Here is a 15,670-nt window from a genome sequence, read left to right as displayed (position 1 = left end):
TAACCCTCCTTTAAACATTGAAATGCTTCAATGAGGTCACCCCAGAGCCTTCTTTTCTTCAGGCTGAACAGCCTCACCTCTCTCAGCCTTTCTTCTTAGGAGAGGTGTTCCAGCCCTCTAATAAACTTTGTGGCCCTCCTCTGCGCCTGTTCTAACATATCTAGATCCTTCTGGTTCTGGTGGCCCCAGACCTGAATTCAGCACTCCAAGTAGGGCATCACAAGGGTAGAGGGGGACAATCCCCTAACTCTCTCTGCTGGCCACATTGCTTTTGATGCAGCCCAGTATACTGTTGGTCTTCTGGGCTGCAAGTACACACTGCTGACTCATGTCAAGCTTTTCATCTACCAGAATCCCCAAGTCCTGCTCTCAATGAGTTCTTCTAGACTGTGCTCACAGCTGGGATTGCCTCAACCCAGGTGCAGCACCTTACACTTTGACTTGTTGAACCTCATCAGGTTTACATGGGCCCACTTCCCAAGTTCGTCCAGGTCCCTTTGGATGGTATTCCTTCCTTCTGTTGTATCAACCGCACCACTCAGCTTGGTGTAATCTGCAACCTTGATGAGTGTGAACTTGATCCCACTAAGTCATTGATAAAGGTACTGCACTGGTCCCAAGACAGCCTTCTGAGGGACACCACTCATCACCAGCCTCCACTTGGACATAGAGCCATTGACTACTACTCTCTGGGTGCAACCTTCAAGCCAACTCTTTATCCACTGAATGGTTCACCTTTCAAATCTCTCTCTCTCCAATTTGGAGATCAGGAAGTCATGTGGGGCCATGTCAAAAGCCTTACAGAAATCCAGGTAGATAATATCAGTCAGTCTTCCCTTTTTGATTGATGAAGTCACTCCATTGTAGAGGGCCACTAGATTGGTCAGGCATGATTTTCCCTTGTTGAAGCCGTGTTGGCTGCTGGATCACCTTCTTGTCCTGCATGTGCCTTGGCACTGCTTCCAGGAGGATCTGTTCCATGATCTTCCCAGGCACAGTGGTGAGGATTACTAGTCTGTCATTCCCCAGGTCCTCCTTTCTACTCCTCATGAAATGGGAGTAATGTTTCCCTTTTTCCAGTCACTGTGGACTTCACCTGACTTCAAGGACTTTTTAAATATGAAGAAGAGAGGTTTGGCAACTTCATCAGCCAGTTCCCTCAGGACCCTGGGTTGCATGACATCAGGCCCCATAGATTCGTACTTGTTCACCTTCATCAGACGGTCTCAAACCTGCTCTTCACTTACAGTGGGAGGGACTTTGCTATCCCAGCCCTTGCCTAGAGGTTCAGGGAAATGAGAAACCTGACTGTCAGTGGAGACTGAGGCAAGGAACACGTTGGGTACCTCCACCTTCTCCATGTCATAGAATCATAAAGTCATAGAATCAAGTCCATTGCTACCAGTTCTCCCTTCTAAATATAAATACTAAGTATGTAGCTATGCATTCTAAGCTTTCTAAGAAAATACTAAATTCCATAATTTTAATCTTATTTGACTATTTTATTTAAACTTATTAACAAGAGTATAAGTGACTTATTTTCAAGTTAAACATGGTTTCAGTAACTGTCCCAATGCTAGTAACTAAGCACATTTTATCAGAATTAATTTTAGCAGCTTTAGGAGATTAATGAGAATGGCACACTTGCTAAAATACAAGGGGTTTCAGCTGCTGTGACTGTCAGTTCCACTTCCTGATTTCCATTTTTTCTGTATTTTGAAGGACTTCACAAATCACAGTTGCTTGAATGGCAGCTGGGTAATCAGCTAACCCTGGTGGCAGAGGTATGCACTGTTTCATAGAGAATCATAACACAGAGCAAAAAATCTGAAACAAAACTGCTATATCAACCAAAACCAGGGAAAAGTGATCTATTTTGGATGTGGAAAGGAAAGGAAAGGAAAGGAAAGGAAAGGAAAGGAAAGGAAAGGAAAGGAAAGGAAAGGAAAGGAAAAGGAAAGGAAAGGAAAGGAAAGGAAAGGAAAGGAGGAAAGGAAAGGAAAGGAAAGGAAAGGAAAGGAAAGGAAAGGAAAGGAAAGGAAAGGAAAGGAAAGGAAAGGAAAGGAAAGGAAAGGAAAGGAAAGGAAAGGACTAAAAGATATGTAATGGAAGGGATTTTTTTTCCTACCACCTAAGTAGATGAACAGCAGTTAATACACTTTATGACTACAGAGCAAAGTCCTAAAGACAAAACTTATATGATTCTAAAAAGTTTAAGTAAGGGAATATATAAATAAGAAATGGTACTCTTATTCTGTTAAGAAGTAGGCAGCTATAGGGAAAATATCTGAAATATCAGAGACTTCAAAAGCTCATTTATACCACTTTCATTTCTTGTACATGTGTTATGTATAGAAGACTGGGAAGAAAACTAACTATCAAAGTCAAAGCAGCTTTTAGTAAGGAGACAGAAAAAATAATTAGTGTGACTGGTTCTGAGGAAATCCCTATTGTACATAAAACTGAGACTAACTAACCCATAGTGAAAGCAGTGAAAAAAATGTGCCATGCAAAAGACTTTAATATATGTGTGTGTATATATCTTGCTAACATTTTGGTTTGGAATTATGTCACTAATTGGAGTTTGTTCATCTCCAGACATGACCTGTACTTTGCTCTGCTCCAGTCAGTGGACCGTGCCAGTGGAAAGGGAAGAGCAGAATAAAGAAACATAACCTGGATTCAGATTGACTTAGTAGAATTATTAGGGAGCACAAAAGTGTAATTTTGTTGTTATCAACTGAGAGAGCCAAAATCTGTTTGAAAGAAAACTCTAAACAATTAACTGACCTAAAATTTCCAGTCACTGAAAGGAATATGGAACAGTTGGTCATAATAAATGTAAACAATTGGTTGTGATATTACATTAGGAGACATTGGAATCTATGTCCTTGCTGTATCTTTATTTCTCTAAGTTGTGTGCATTGTGGTGGTTTTCAGTTAACTTGACAGAGTAACAGTATACAGTTAGAGCAAGATCTTAAAATTTCACCCCTAAAATTTACCCTTAACCCAGCCTCATACCTCCTGAAAAGAAATGTTGTTGCTTTCATACAGATGACAAGTGATTGCACATCTTGGTCAGGTGCTGATTTTGTAGTAAGTAGGTGCAACATGATAAATGGAATGATACATTTATACTTTTAACCACAAATATTTTAATGAAATTTATACTAAACAGCCTCCGGGTCTCCTTTAGGGCCCCAGGGTATCCATTAGGACCACACACATGGCATGATTATATCTGGGCACAGCACAAAGCCCTTAAGTGAGTGCATCAGTCAAGACTGACCCAAAATCAAACTGGGATTTAGGGGGTCGGTAACAGCTGTTCCACTGAATATTTAACTGCTAGCTGAATGCATCCCCAGATTTCATCATTTTTCTTTCCTCAGGCTCCTCAGCCTCATATCACATGTCCTCCTTAATAAATGTCTCCTGACCACGGAGGGAGTAATATGGTACCTTTGCAGCCTCTTACAATCTGATCTTCATTCAACTGAAAATGTCTACGTGCTTTTAGTGTTTAGTTACCTACTTATATTCATAGGGTTTGAACTTCCTTGCTGAGCCAATGTCAATCATGGAGGTGTGCTAGAGTATTGTGCTTGTGGTAAGTGGTGTACAGACAAAGCACAGCTTTCTTTGGGCAAGTGTTTCTATCTGTATTGGCAAATTCTCCATGTTAATAGAATTTATATTGTCCCTGTGGCAGGCAGATCTGTCACAAACTCCTCTGAGCTCTGTGCTCATCAGGAGTTAAGAGACCTCAGGTAGGACACCCAGGACTGGAACTAGGCTCTCTCATATTGTTAGATCAAGATTAAGAGTGCTGGGTGACACAGTCTCCTGGTCCAGCTCAAATTTGGCACGAGTTGGGGGGAAGTCCTATTATCATCATCATAACAGAAATAGTGGCAAGATTTTCCCTCCCAAAGTATCTAAATTTGGGTCCTGCTGCTGGCACTGAACTATCACTGAGCTCAGGACTCAGCATGACCAAGAAGCCAGGGCTCTCAAATGGCTCTGTGCACCTGCTGGGTATCTGTGCTAATGAGAGAATCACACAGTCCTCAAGAGGAAATGGTTTCTCTCTAAAAGACATTGGCACAAGCTCCTGTTCAGCTCAGAATCACATCGACAGAGATGCAAAGAGTTGAAGTGATTAGTGCTACAGGTTAGATTTTGCTTTTTCTGCTTGCTCTGATTGAGGTACAGCAAAGGGTGTATCGTAAGAGCAAGCTGCAAGCCATCAGATGTTCAATCTGGCATTTTGGAGGTAGGTGCGTAATAGTCATTTACAAGTTCTGGAGAACAGCCTAGTGAGGACTGCAATAAAATGATGAGCCCTTATATACTCATGCAGATTATCTCCCAGTCTAGCCTGTCTTAAAATATCCCCTGTTTTACATTGTGTTTGTCTGCTGGACTTTGTCATGTTGCTTTTGAAGGGGAAAGCTGTTGGCGTATGTTGTGTTACATGACCCATAGTAATTCCATATAATGCAGTCGTGGATGTGAACCTACAAGAGGATTTTGTTTACTGTCAGCACACAACCTTTTTCTTAGATGCCTGGAAGAGTTATTATACTGATAGTGCCTCCACATGAAAGCTGGTATAAAGTCATTTGTGTTTAGTAAACTGTGTCTTGCAAACTGTTTCACTGCAAGCTATCATGTCTGAGTATATCTATTTCAGGCTAAAGAAGCAAATAAATGAACAACAAATTTGTGACACTTCAACAGGGTCTCCAATTTACTCATATTTCCAAAAATCCTAAATGGCTGTTGCAAATGTTCTAGAAATCAAAGTGAATTGTTTAAAGTTCTATTGTATCATATATATAGATCACATTTATCTGTATGTGGAGACTATGTTTTCCCTGTTGACATCATTTTAGAGTCATTGTCTGTTTCAGCTGAGATATTGCTAATGGTCTTTCTTAATCCCAAAATCTATAGGTATGCATAAGCAATAGCTCTTCGGTCTAAGGATGAAGTAAAAGGAAAGGAATTATTGCATAGTGTTGTTTTTATATGCACCATAGCTGGCTTTGCTCCATGAGATGTTGCCATAAGCAGGAAGACCAGAAAAATAAGCAACTTTGATGAAAACCAGATCATGATGGGATCTGAAGAGAAGTGACTCTAACAGGACTCATTTTGGAGGAGTGTAGAGTAAAATGTTTATTTTTGTCTCCAAATGCAGGCCACCATGAGAAACTACGTGTATACCTTGACAGTCCATCATTTCCTTCTTGAAAGACATTCTCTGAGCTGACCTGCAATTAAAAAATTAGCTTCTTTAAACTAGTGGTGGCTAACCTACCAAGTATTTTTACCAAGAAGAGGTCAGCCACCAGAAACGTTTCTCCACACACAACCAGTATAGCCACTTTCTGAGTATCAGTCCAGTAATTCCAGTCTTGTAAACAGATTTGCTCCCAGCCATAACAGACTACACTTCTCCATATCCAAATCTATAACCCTTGCCCCATACCACAAGCCATGGGCAGCACCCTACACCAAGCTCCTTACTACTGAATGCTCCCTGGCTAGTGTACTTAACTGTTCCCTGCAGCCAAGCCAATCCAAGTCTCCTGCTTATTCCCTTCAAGCATTTACCTTTTCCTCACTCTTCGATGCAGCCCTCAGTCCCACAGTCTCCCTTCACAACACCAACCCAACAGAAGGAAAACCACCAAGCTGCTCCTTCCACCAGGACAGGCACCAACCATGCCCCAGGGGTAGCATCAGAGGGGTCAGCAGTGGCCATGAGCTAGCACAGAGTAGCTTGATGCACAAGTGGCCTGTGCAATAAGCTGGCCCACTCTGTTATTTTTTCCAGAACATATAGGTATAAATGATAGATTTAAATATACCGCAATACTTAGACATAGATAGATATAGATATAGGTGATATAGATATAGATTATATATAGATAGATTAAATATAGATAGGTATATATGCATATAGATATAGATGATATACATGATATAGATATAGTTTAGATATAGATAGATATAGATGTAGATGTAGGTAGATATAAATATAGATCTAGATTTAGATAGATATTTTATAGATATGGATATGGAGAGATGAAATTACAGTCAGCTTTATAATAAATGTGAACTCTGGGATAACACATATCCATGGTATAGGTACATTGATTATACTTTTAACTTTGATGCAAGTTACCATCTGATCCCATTTCTGTTTACAGCTCTAATGGGAAATCAGTTTCCTGGGCCCAGAATGAGAAAAGCAGCAGAGGAGCACACCTTTGGCAGAGGCTATCAATCCACATCAACAAAAAAGAGAACCCCAATCAAACTGCAGTGATCAAGCCTTTCTCAAAAAGCACAGATAGTAGCCGACACAGTAGCAGTGCTACATTTCCCGAGTCCAGTGCCAAAACACTTTATGATGTTTCAGAAGCAGAAGAGCAATATCCAGCTCAGTACAGACCACAGACTCCCTCACCTGTCAGCACCGTGAGCCACAGAACTGCTTCTGTTAGCCGAACAGAAGATGATGCCCCTACTTTCCAGTCAGAGCCTCCTCAGCGAAGTAGCTCCTCTCAAGGCTCCCTCATGGAGCAGATCAGTAGTGTGGTTACTCGTTTTACAGCCAATATCAGTGAGCTGAACTCTATGATGCTTTCAACAGCCACTCCAGGGACAATGGTGGCCACTCCTCTCTGCTCTTCATACCTGATTCCACGGGAAATCCAGCTCCCTACAACGATGACCACGTTTGCAGAGATCCAGCCGCTTCCTTCCATTGAAGTCAACGGCGCTTCACAGTCAGCCAGGAAACCTTCAAATGGCAGCGTCAAAGAAGGCACCTCAGAGACCCCATCAGCAAAGCAAGACCTTGAGGAGTTAGTAGCTTTAACTCCTCCTTCTCCTTTTAGAGACTCCATTGATTCTGGAAGTGCATCTCCCAGCTCTCCAGTTTCTGAATCAGCTCTCTGTATCCCATCCTCCCCAAAGTATGACACCCTCCTCATCAGAGATTATACTCAAAGTTCTTCTTCGCTGTGAATGTAGTTCAAGAAAATGTTGGATCTCAACGAATACAAGCAAGTAGTGAGGGACAAGTCGAGCCTTCAAGATCTCCAGTGTTTACTCAGAGTGAGAGGCGTTGGGTCATCTTCTGAGAAACAGAGAGGAAGAAATGGAGTTACTTGATAAGTGGAAACATCAGATTAATGATGCTGTTTTAAAGACAAAATGACTCTTGGCAGATTATCGTGGCCTTAAAAAAACATGGGCTTTTCAGAAACACTGAATCTATTTTTGAGGGCTTATAAGGAGTCTGTTAAATCAGTTACATACCAAGTGCTTTGCTTTAGTATTACAATGAACTGTGTGTACAATATATATGGGGAAGGGGGGAAATTAGATTGTAAACAACTGTACAATGGTTTGTTTGTTTACTCTGATTCCTTACCCAGAAGTGAACCTTGATCTTTTATCAAGAATAGAAGACCAAACATTGAATGTACATTTTCTAACAGACTCAAAGACTCAAATCTGGGACCAACCTATCAAGCTTTCTTTCTTTCTTTCTTTCTTTCTTTTTTTTTTTTTCTATGAAGATCTCAAAAAGCAGTAATGTATGTTCAATAACTACCAAACATTTTGCTGAAGCATATTGTGTCTGTGATACATTATATGTGGATAACACTAAGCTGAAGCTTTGCAGTGAGTGACTGCAATATGGAGGGCTTTACAAGTGACTTCTCAACTACACGTTTGTTTATGAAATTCTCTTCTATCAGTATTGAAAAAAATCAATTTGTTAACATTGGATTCACCTTCACAGCAACAGAACCCAAGGAAGATTTCCTGACTATTTCACCATGTTGCCAACTAATAACGAAGTAGCAAAAAATATTTTCTGGAGTACTGTTTTGTAATTCCCTTATCAGGGCAAGTTGTTGTGGTGAATATTCTCTTTCTAGCAGCATTACCAAGCTATATTATAGCTGCACTCCCTACTGAAATTAATACATTTTTATGGACGTTCTTGTGCTAACATTGCCAGTTAAAACACTTATTCGGGCTCCCATAGTCTTTGCTTGTAAGGAACAGGTAAACACTCTAAGGATTTTCTCCATCTTTTGAATGACAGAATTCTAAGAGACCAATATGGATTATGATGAATGTTAACTGCCAGTGGAAATGTTGTCATAATCATAATTTATATGCAGAGAAAAAGCCTGTGTCAAAATCTGCTTAGAGGTGGTTTAGCTACTCTTTAATAAGCAACAATTTTAACTTTATTTAGCTGCTGATGCCTTGCAGCTATGAACTGTGACAAAAATAAAATAAAAAATATTAAAAAAAAAAAAAAAGACTTTCAAAGCAATACAGAGTAAAGGTTAAAGGAGAAAAGACCTAATGAGGTATGAATGAACAGAGTCCTATTTTTTCCTATATGAAGGTAGTACAGTTTAGTGCACTTCATACTGTCATGACACTTTTTTGATAAAGGCAGGAAAGGGATTTAAAGTTTGAATAGAAGCTAAATAATTTTTATTAGGTGTAGTTAAGTAGAACTGGTAAGTCAGGCCCTAAACACACACCGTATTGGCTTCATGACACTACTCCATGACACAACTGTTCTCAGGTGCCAAACTTTTATGGGTTTTATTTTAATTAAGGATAGTATGAAGTGGTGAGTAATGTTCTCCAGTTCATAGTTGAGTTGATACAGCCTTATACAGAAGACAGTTTCATGGAAGGAAGCCTTCAAATAAGGCTTCTTTGTTTCTTTTCAAAATATTTAGAACTTATTTCTTCAAAAATATCAATCAAAATTCATACACATTTTCTCTCCCCAAAGTCCAAAAAAAAAAACCCACCACAAATATTTGAAATATTTGATACCAAAAAAAAAAAAAAGATAAAAAAGCACATTCACATACTTTAGCAACATTTTCTGTTCCTTTTATAGTTAGTTTCGCCATTATGTGTTGCATTCCAATTTACTTCTCAACATTAAAAAAAGGACTAGATGAATGAACCCAGGCTAACAGCTCAAAGACATACCTTAAGGATTCTGTACATCCTGCACAAGGCAGTGTTATCCAATATCTAGTGTATGAGCATGTTTATTTTGCCAGGTACAGTCACTTTCTAGCTTTGCCTATAGCATGAACCAGCAGGTCACAACCCAGCTCTATTCTGGGATTCAGGTAGATACAAGTTATGATTGTAGGTCCTTGTTCCTTACCTTATTCTCTTTTCCTTGCACAAGTGATTAACACAGAATCAGTTCTGTGCAGCTGTGTAGTTTCCAAACCAGAGCTTGCTTTTGCCCTCCTGGTTCAGAGTACTAGCATGTCTCACCATTTGCTAGCTGCCCACATCTTTAGGAGAAAGCAGTTTCATAGGTTACAACTCACATTTAAGGAAAGGGCATGCCCAATCAGCCTATTACACAAACATTCTCATATAGGGAGTCTAGACCACTTAAATGTTGTTCATGGCAGATTCATATGATAATGTATGTTTCCAATCAGCACTATATATATATATATTTTATATATATGTGGACTGTGATGAGATAATTAATGTGAATTTCAAAGGGATTCTAATTGTACACATTCTCTTATAATTCAAGCTGTTCACTAATGTCCTTACTACATCCTTCTTCAGCCTGAACTTTACCTAACCTTAAAGATCCTAATTTCTGAAGTCTTCTCCTTTGTTGGTAGACACTTATCCTACTAAATGGAAATAAGTGGGCTTCACTGCACTGTGAAATAATGAACAGTGGAAATAAGGATTATACAGAGAGATGTAAAAAATAAAAATAAAAAATAAAATAAAATTAGTAAAATGGAATGAGAAATAGAAGCTGTCAAACCATGACACAGCATAAATATACCTCTTATGCTAACAAATTGCAATTCTGCACAATCCTGGCCATAGCTATTGCTCAGAGATTCTTGACAACTTTTGTCTGTAATGCCAAGAAGATATATTTATGCATGTATGTGTGCATATATATATATGCACACATACAAAACACTTAATCTAAAGTCTGAGTGTGTATTTTCAGAGAACCCTAGTGTTACACTACCAAATTTCAAACACTTGCTTACTCTCATTTTTGGGAAGAGTTCTGTATCTTTTGTATATTTATCAGCCAGAGCAGAAATTTTAATTGCACAAGGAACCCAGGATGGACCCTGCTGTAATAGTACCTCTGTTATCAGTCTATACTTAATGACTGTTAGGTCAGCATTAGCTTCTTCTTATGAAGAAGTCAGAAAGAATTTTAATTGTACACACTGGAATGTGACAACTTTACTTTAAAAATGTTTGGATTTTGCCAAAGGAGGAAAAATTTGTGGAGGAAGAAGATAACAATCATTTATTGAACATAGCAGTAGGAGATTTGCAAGACTGAAAACTCCTATGAAAGAAACCGTTGGGTTTAATACAAGAAAGAAGAAAATTATGAGTGACAGACAATATGATTTCATTATGATGTTTGTATGCCACTCTCGTTTAAGGTTTTTCATCCATTAAAGCATTAAAGTAAAGGTTACAATCATGAACACTTTCCAGTGTAACTAAAGAATGAAAGAATGTGCAAGTACCAGATGAATGGCTTGAAATTGCCTTCCATTTTAGTTCTGCTGCCAGAAAGGGAATTAAAGAAGTTGAAACTCTTGTCATTCCTGACCACAGGAACCTCAGAAAATCATTTGTTTATTTTGTGCTTGATGCCAACCCTGAAGATTGAAGGTGTAACCATCTTTGGAAGTTATGATTCTGAAATATATGTGAATCAGTCTAGCAGGCCAGTTGGGAAGAAATATTAGCAATACTAAAGAAGATCTGTATTTTTCAATTGGCTCTGAAGAATAATTGCATTAACTTTGGAGATGTCCTTCCTTGTACTTCTATCTGAACATTTGATGCCTAGACTCATACACATATCTTAGACCAGAGATTCTTAGATCATAGTCCGCAAAGCACTTGCTGATGCATCGTGGAAGTTTGATTGATCACAAAGTGATGTTTTTTTTTCCTTTGATTTCCAGCTACAAAAATGAATTAAAAGCTAAATGTTAATTAAAAATTAACTGGTAATAATAATAATAAAAAAAATTAGCTTGCTTGGAAGTTTATTCAGTTGCTGGATTTGCAAAAGGAAAGCATTGTGATCAAAGCTGGGAGAATGTCTAATCTCCAAAAAGATTAAATGGGAGGGACAATCTATGATTCAGACTCTGGGTAATAGTAGAGTTCACTTGGGAATGTTTTCTTTAGAGAGGACAAAACCAGAAAAACAAAGCTGTGGGTGTAAATTCTGCAGAGGAAAGAGAGCAGCTTTGCTGTTTTGCTTAATAATTCATTTATGAAGTGAGAGGAAAGAAACATGAAAGGGACAGACAGCATACTGAAAATATTGGGTCCAATTACTGGGCTGACCAGGACTGGGCTGACAGGACTTTGGTGCCTAAAGTCAGGATTTCAGTGAAATTTAGTACCTACCTTCAAGACTCAATTTTAAAACCCCTGATCAGCTGCCACCTCACTCAGGCATCTAGCATTGCATCTCTGTATATTGTCAGAACTGCCCTCATCTTGACACATCTAAAGGTCTTTGAATCTAACTCCATGGAAAATCCATTAGGGATCTAGAAAATAGTGGTACCTAAATTTAGATTTCTGTATATCCCATGAGTAATTATACAGAGTTTACAGAACATATGTCAACAGGATTATAATCCCTATAAAGAAGAAATCTTCCTTTGTTTTAAGGTTGTGAATGTGGTCATGCTGCTGTTTAATAGTCTTGAGATTAGAGCACTCAGGCAGAAGGTGAGAGACCAAAACTGAGACCCTGCCATTGTCAGAGATGATTGAAGTCTCCTCCCTGGTAGGAAAGTGCTCTAATGACTCTGTGTCAGGGCACCCTCTGTTCATCTCACTGAGGTAACTTCACATTAAAGAAACACATTCAAGAGTTCCAGAGTAGAAAAAGAAGAGTTACTCTGCATGCTGATAGAACAATTGGTATCGTTAGGGATGGTATGACCATTTAATATAAAATACTTTTAAAATCTTGGAAGCAGGGACTGGGTGAGTATTTTAACTCAAAAGAAGTGGAGCCAACATTTTTTTCTGAGCTATATATTGGCTCAAAAATTACTTAAATCTTCCCTGCAAAGTGCTTTAGGGACAGGAAGGGGGGATATACCCTTCCTTACCTCTGTGTCTGCAACCGTCTTGTCTTCCACCTGGAGTTCTGAGCCCTCTCCATGTGAAGAGAGAGTCTGAATCTTATTTTATGGGTGTAGGAATTAATCTTGGGTTTCCTGTTTCTTCTCTAAAACTGCAGAAAAGAAAAAGAAAGAAAGAGAAAGAACAATAACAAAAAACAAAGAGCTCATTTGATTTTCCTCCAGCCACCTTTTACAAAGGCAACCCATGTCTTAACAAAAACTATACCCATCTGCAGAAATGGGTATTTTATGTACATTGCATTTTGATATGGTTTGTGTAGATTCATCTCAAGCATCGCTTTCCTTGTTACATTGTTTTCTTGGGCACCAAGTTCTTCTTATGAATTTCACAGTAAGCATAGACTTTTAACAAAAGGTTCTGACCTCCACACTAGAACCAGATACAATAAAAAAATGGGTGTTATATTGCATAACTTTAAGTGCTGAAGTCCTTTGCTGGCACTGGCCCTTAAACTTTTGAGGTCAATGGAATCACTCCAGATTTATATCCATGTAAAGAAAATCTATGATTGATAGTCATGAGCCAAGTCTAAATCTTGGCTATTTGCTGGAGCAGAGAACGAAAAACACAGTTTGTTCTTCCCACTGTCTTTTGAACCAAGCAGCAGATGTATTTTATTAGGCTCATTCTCAAACCAACTTACTAGGCTTGGTGAACAGCACCTTCCCACTATTCTTCTTAAGCATTGCTACTCTAACAGGTATCCCAGTGGGAAAACTGTATCTGTCAAAATTGTATCTGTTATCACAAATCTGTTATGGGATGTGAGATAATAATCCGCAAAATAAGAAACAGGTCACAGTTTTCCTGCAGTTTCATGAATCTCATGAAAGGAAGTCAATACTCTCCATGAACAACAAAATCATTCCTCTGCTACCCATTTCAGTGTGCACTGAACATATTAAATACTTCAGCTGAATTATCTGAATTTACTTATTTTGCCATAGCTTATTATTATAACCTCTGTTGAAACCTCTGCAATTGCCACTTACAATTTTATACTGTGAATAGGGAAAAAGATACAGACCAGTGAAGCATAAAGGTAAGTAAAAAATTCATCTAGATGATGAATTGGTGTATGTGGCTGGTTTTGTCTTATCTGAGTAATGACAGTTCAAACAAACAATAATCATTAAGTCACTCTGATCTGCCAAATGGGAACAAATATACTATGTATATTACATGTACTAATAGGATTATATGGCAGCTGCTGGTGGTATTTGTAGTTAGAAATCTATATAGAATATAGATGTTTTAGAGAGATGGTGCCAATTCTAAAAGATTTGTGTGGGCTACAAGTGCTTGTAATTATTATTATTATTTTTTAATTTGCTAATAACTTATGAACAACCGGTTTCAAACATTCTGTGAGCGTTTGTTCTTTTTTTTATGTTGTTGCTGCTTATACTATTAAAACTAGAGAATGTAAAGTTATTATTTTGATGTGAACTGAAAATGATTTTTCATAAAATTTAACATTTTTATCAGCTTTGGTTTTGCTTTATACCTGTACAAATGTAATTTATTTTAGCATTGAAAACCACATTTGCCTGTTTCTCGATTGTCTACATCATGTTATAATTGGTGTTTATGTAGAGTCAGGTACTTTTTGAACAGTATTAAAAAAATCCTGTGATATGACTTAAATTTTGATTTTTTTTTTTTCCTTTGAAATGCTTACAGCTATGTTTTCAATGCATTTTCCTGCAAACCAGGTGTGCATAAACACAAATTCTTAAGTAATATTTCTTGTTTTCTGTACTTCTAAAGGATTAACTTTATAATAATAGTCACATAATGTTCTAATATAATTAGATCCTATTCTCTTTCAAAATGAACACAGTATAATTGATGAGGTATACATGAATTGTCATGTCAGGAGGAAGTAGTAAAATAATTTAGTCTAGAATAAGACACACACAAAAAGCTGTTCAGTCAGAATTCCTACATCAAAACATTAATTCTGTAGTTGTAAGAAACCATATTACTCCTACAATTGCAGTATTACATCATATCCTGAATTACAAACAGAACATCAGAGAAAAATTTCTATATCCTTTACTACTTTGGTTTACAGTGGTCTGCTGTTCTTGCCACTAGAAATGAATGACTTACCTCAAATCTGTCTTCCTTCTGTTTCCAGCCAATGGATTTTGATGGACATTCCCTGCTAAAGGAAAAACAACAACAATAAAATTCCTCTTTAGAAATCTCTCCATGTCATTCCACAATCTGGTCTTAGACTGTCATGCATCTGGAATAATATGCACTGCATACAGTAAAGCAACAGAATGTAAACTGTAGCCCTCAGATAAAAAACGTCATAGATATTATTTTCTAAATACATTTCCAGAGAGCCTGATGATGTTTTTTATTTGCTGTAGAAGAATTAAAGGGAAGAATTTCATGACAAAGTGGAAAGAAAGTGGAAGTAACCATCTCCAGCTAAAAATAATGTGAATTCACATTGTGTCTTTGAATTGCCTAACAGTTCAAACCTCTAAGTACTTTCAGTGCAGTGAAACACACTGCTTTAGGTGAAGAATATTTTAGCAAAAGAAACAGTACAATACTGTACTTTGGAGACAAAGATTTTGGAAACAACATGCACTAGCTTGCTTCACTGAAGTACAATGTTGCAGAATATTTATTTATTTATTTGTTTGTTTGTTTTAAGAATATATGCAGGAGCACATCTTGGATTATTTTTGTTTGAAAAAAAAAAATAGTTTTTGCCATCTGTATTCCCTTCTCTCAACTGTGTTTTTTATGAATTTCTACTATCAATACATTCTGACCTTCATATACTAATAAAACATCCCAAGTTTAATCACAAATTAGAGTTTACATAAGAGGAGAGGGGTAAGATTCCAGCTTATGCCTTCAGAAATATCACAGCACTTTTTGTGCTGAGCACTTTGGGTCATTTTCTTGAAAAGGTTTGTGTCTATTTTCCCTGTCTGGATTTTAATCTTTCTTTCATGTTTGGTCTATAAATGTCATCTGATACCAGAAGACAGCACTGCTATTGTTCCTACTAAAATTATTAGCAGTATTAATGATAATAATCATAATAATAACAACAACAATAACAACAATACATCATTTTGAATGTGGAGGGTTGTTTTCTAAAATGCCACTCCTAATCACACACACCTGATTTCAGCTATCTAGTTAGGTTATTAAGCACCAATAAGTAAAGTGTCCCTTAAGAATAAGAAAGAAAGTTCATGGCTTCCCTTGACCCTGCTTAGATGAACTAATGCATGTATTACTATAGTAGCTTCTTTCCTTCTCCCATCCACCTTCTGCTCACAGCAAGGACGGACCTTTGGAGTCAGGCTGGAATTTTAAGAAATACAATCTGTCTTTGTGTCTCCTCAGGTCTGTTTAA

At 37.7% G+C, this 15,670-nt stretch overlaps 1 protein-coding gene across 3 annotated transcripts in view; it reads left to right on the top strand.

Moving 5' to 3' along the window:
• The window catches only part of GRM5 (glutamate metabotropic receptor 5), a 278,595-nt gene extending 264,672 nt beyond the window's left edge, over positions 1 to 13,923 (top strand). For all 3 annotated transcript variants that reach the window (XM_068668432.1, XM_068668378.1, XM_068668316.1), the window contains one exon: positions 6,225 to 13,923. In XM_068668432.1, coding sequence (XP_068524533.1) covers positions 6,225 to 7,047 — 823 coding nt within the window. In that variant the 3' untranslated portion in view covers positions 7,048 to 13,923. The remainder of the gene's footprint in view (positions 1 to 6,224) is intronic.
• The last annotated feature ends 1,747 nt before the right edge of the window (positions 13,924 to 15,670 follow it).

Source organism: Anas acuta, chromosome 1 (assembly GCF_963932015.1).
Source record: "Anas acuta chromosome 1, bAnaAcu1.1, whole genome shotgun sequence".
Taxonomy (NCBI): Eukaryota; Metazoa; Chordata; class Aves; order Anseriformes; family Anatidae; genus Anas; species Anas acuta.
This window is presented reverse-complemented; position numbering and strand designations above follow the sequence as displayed.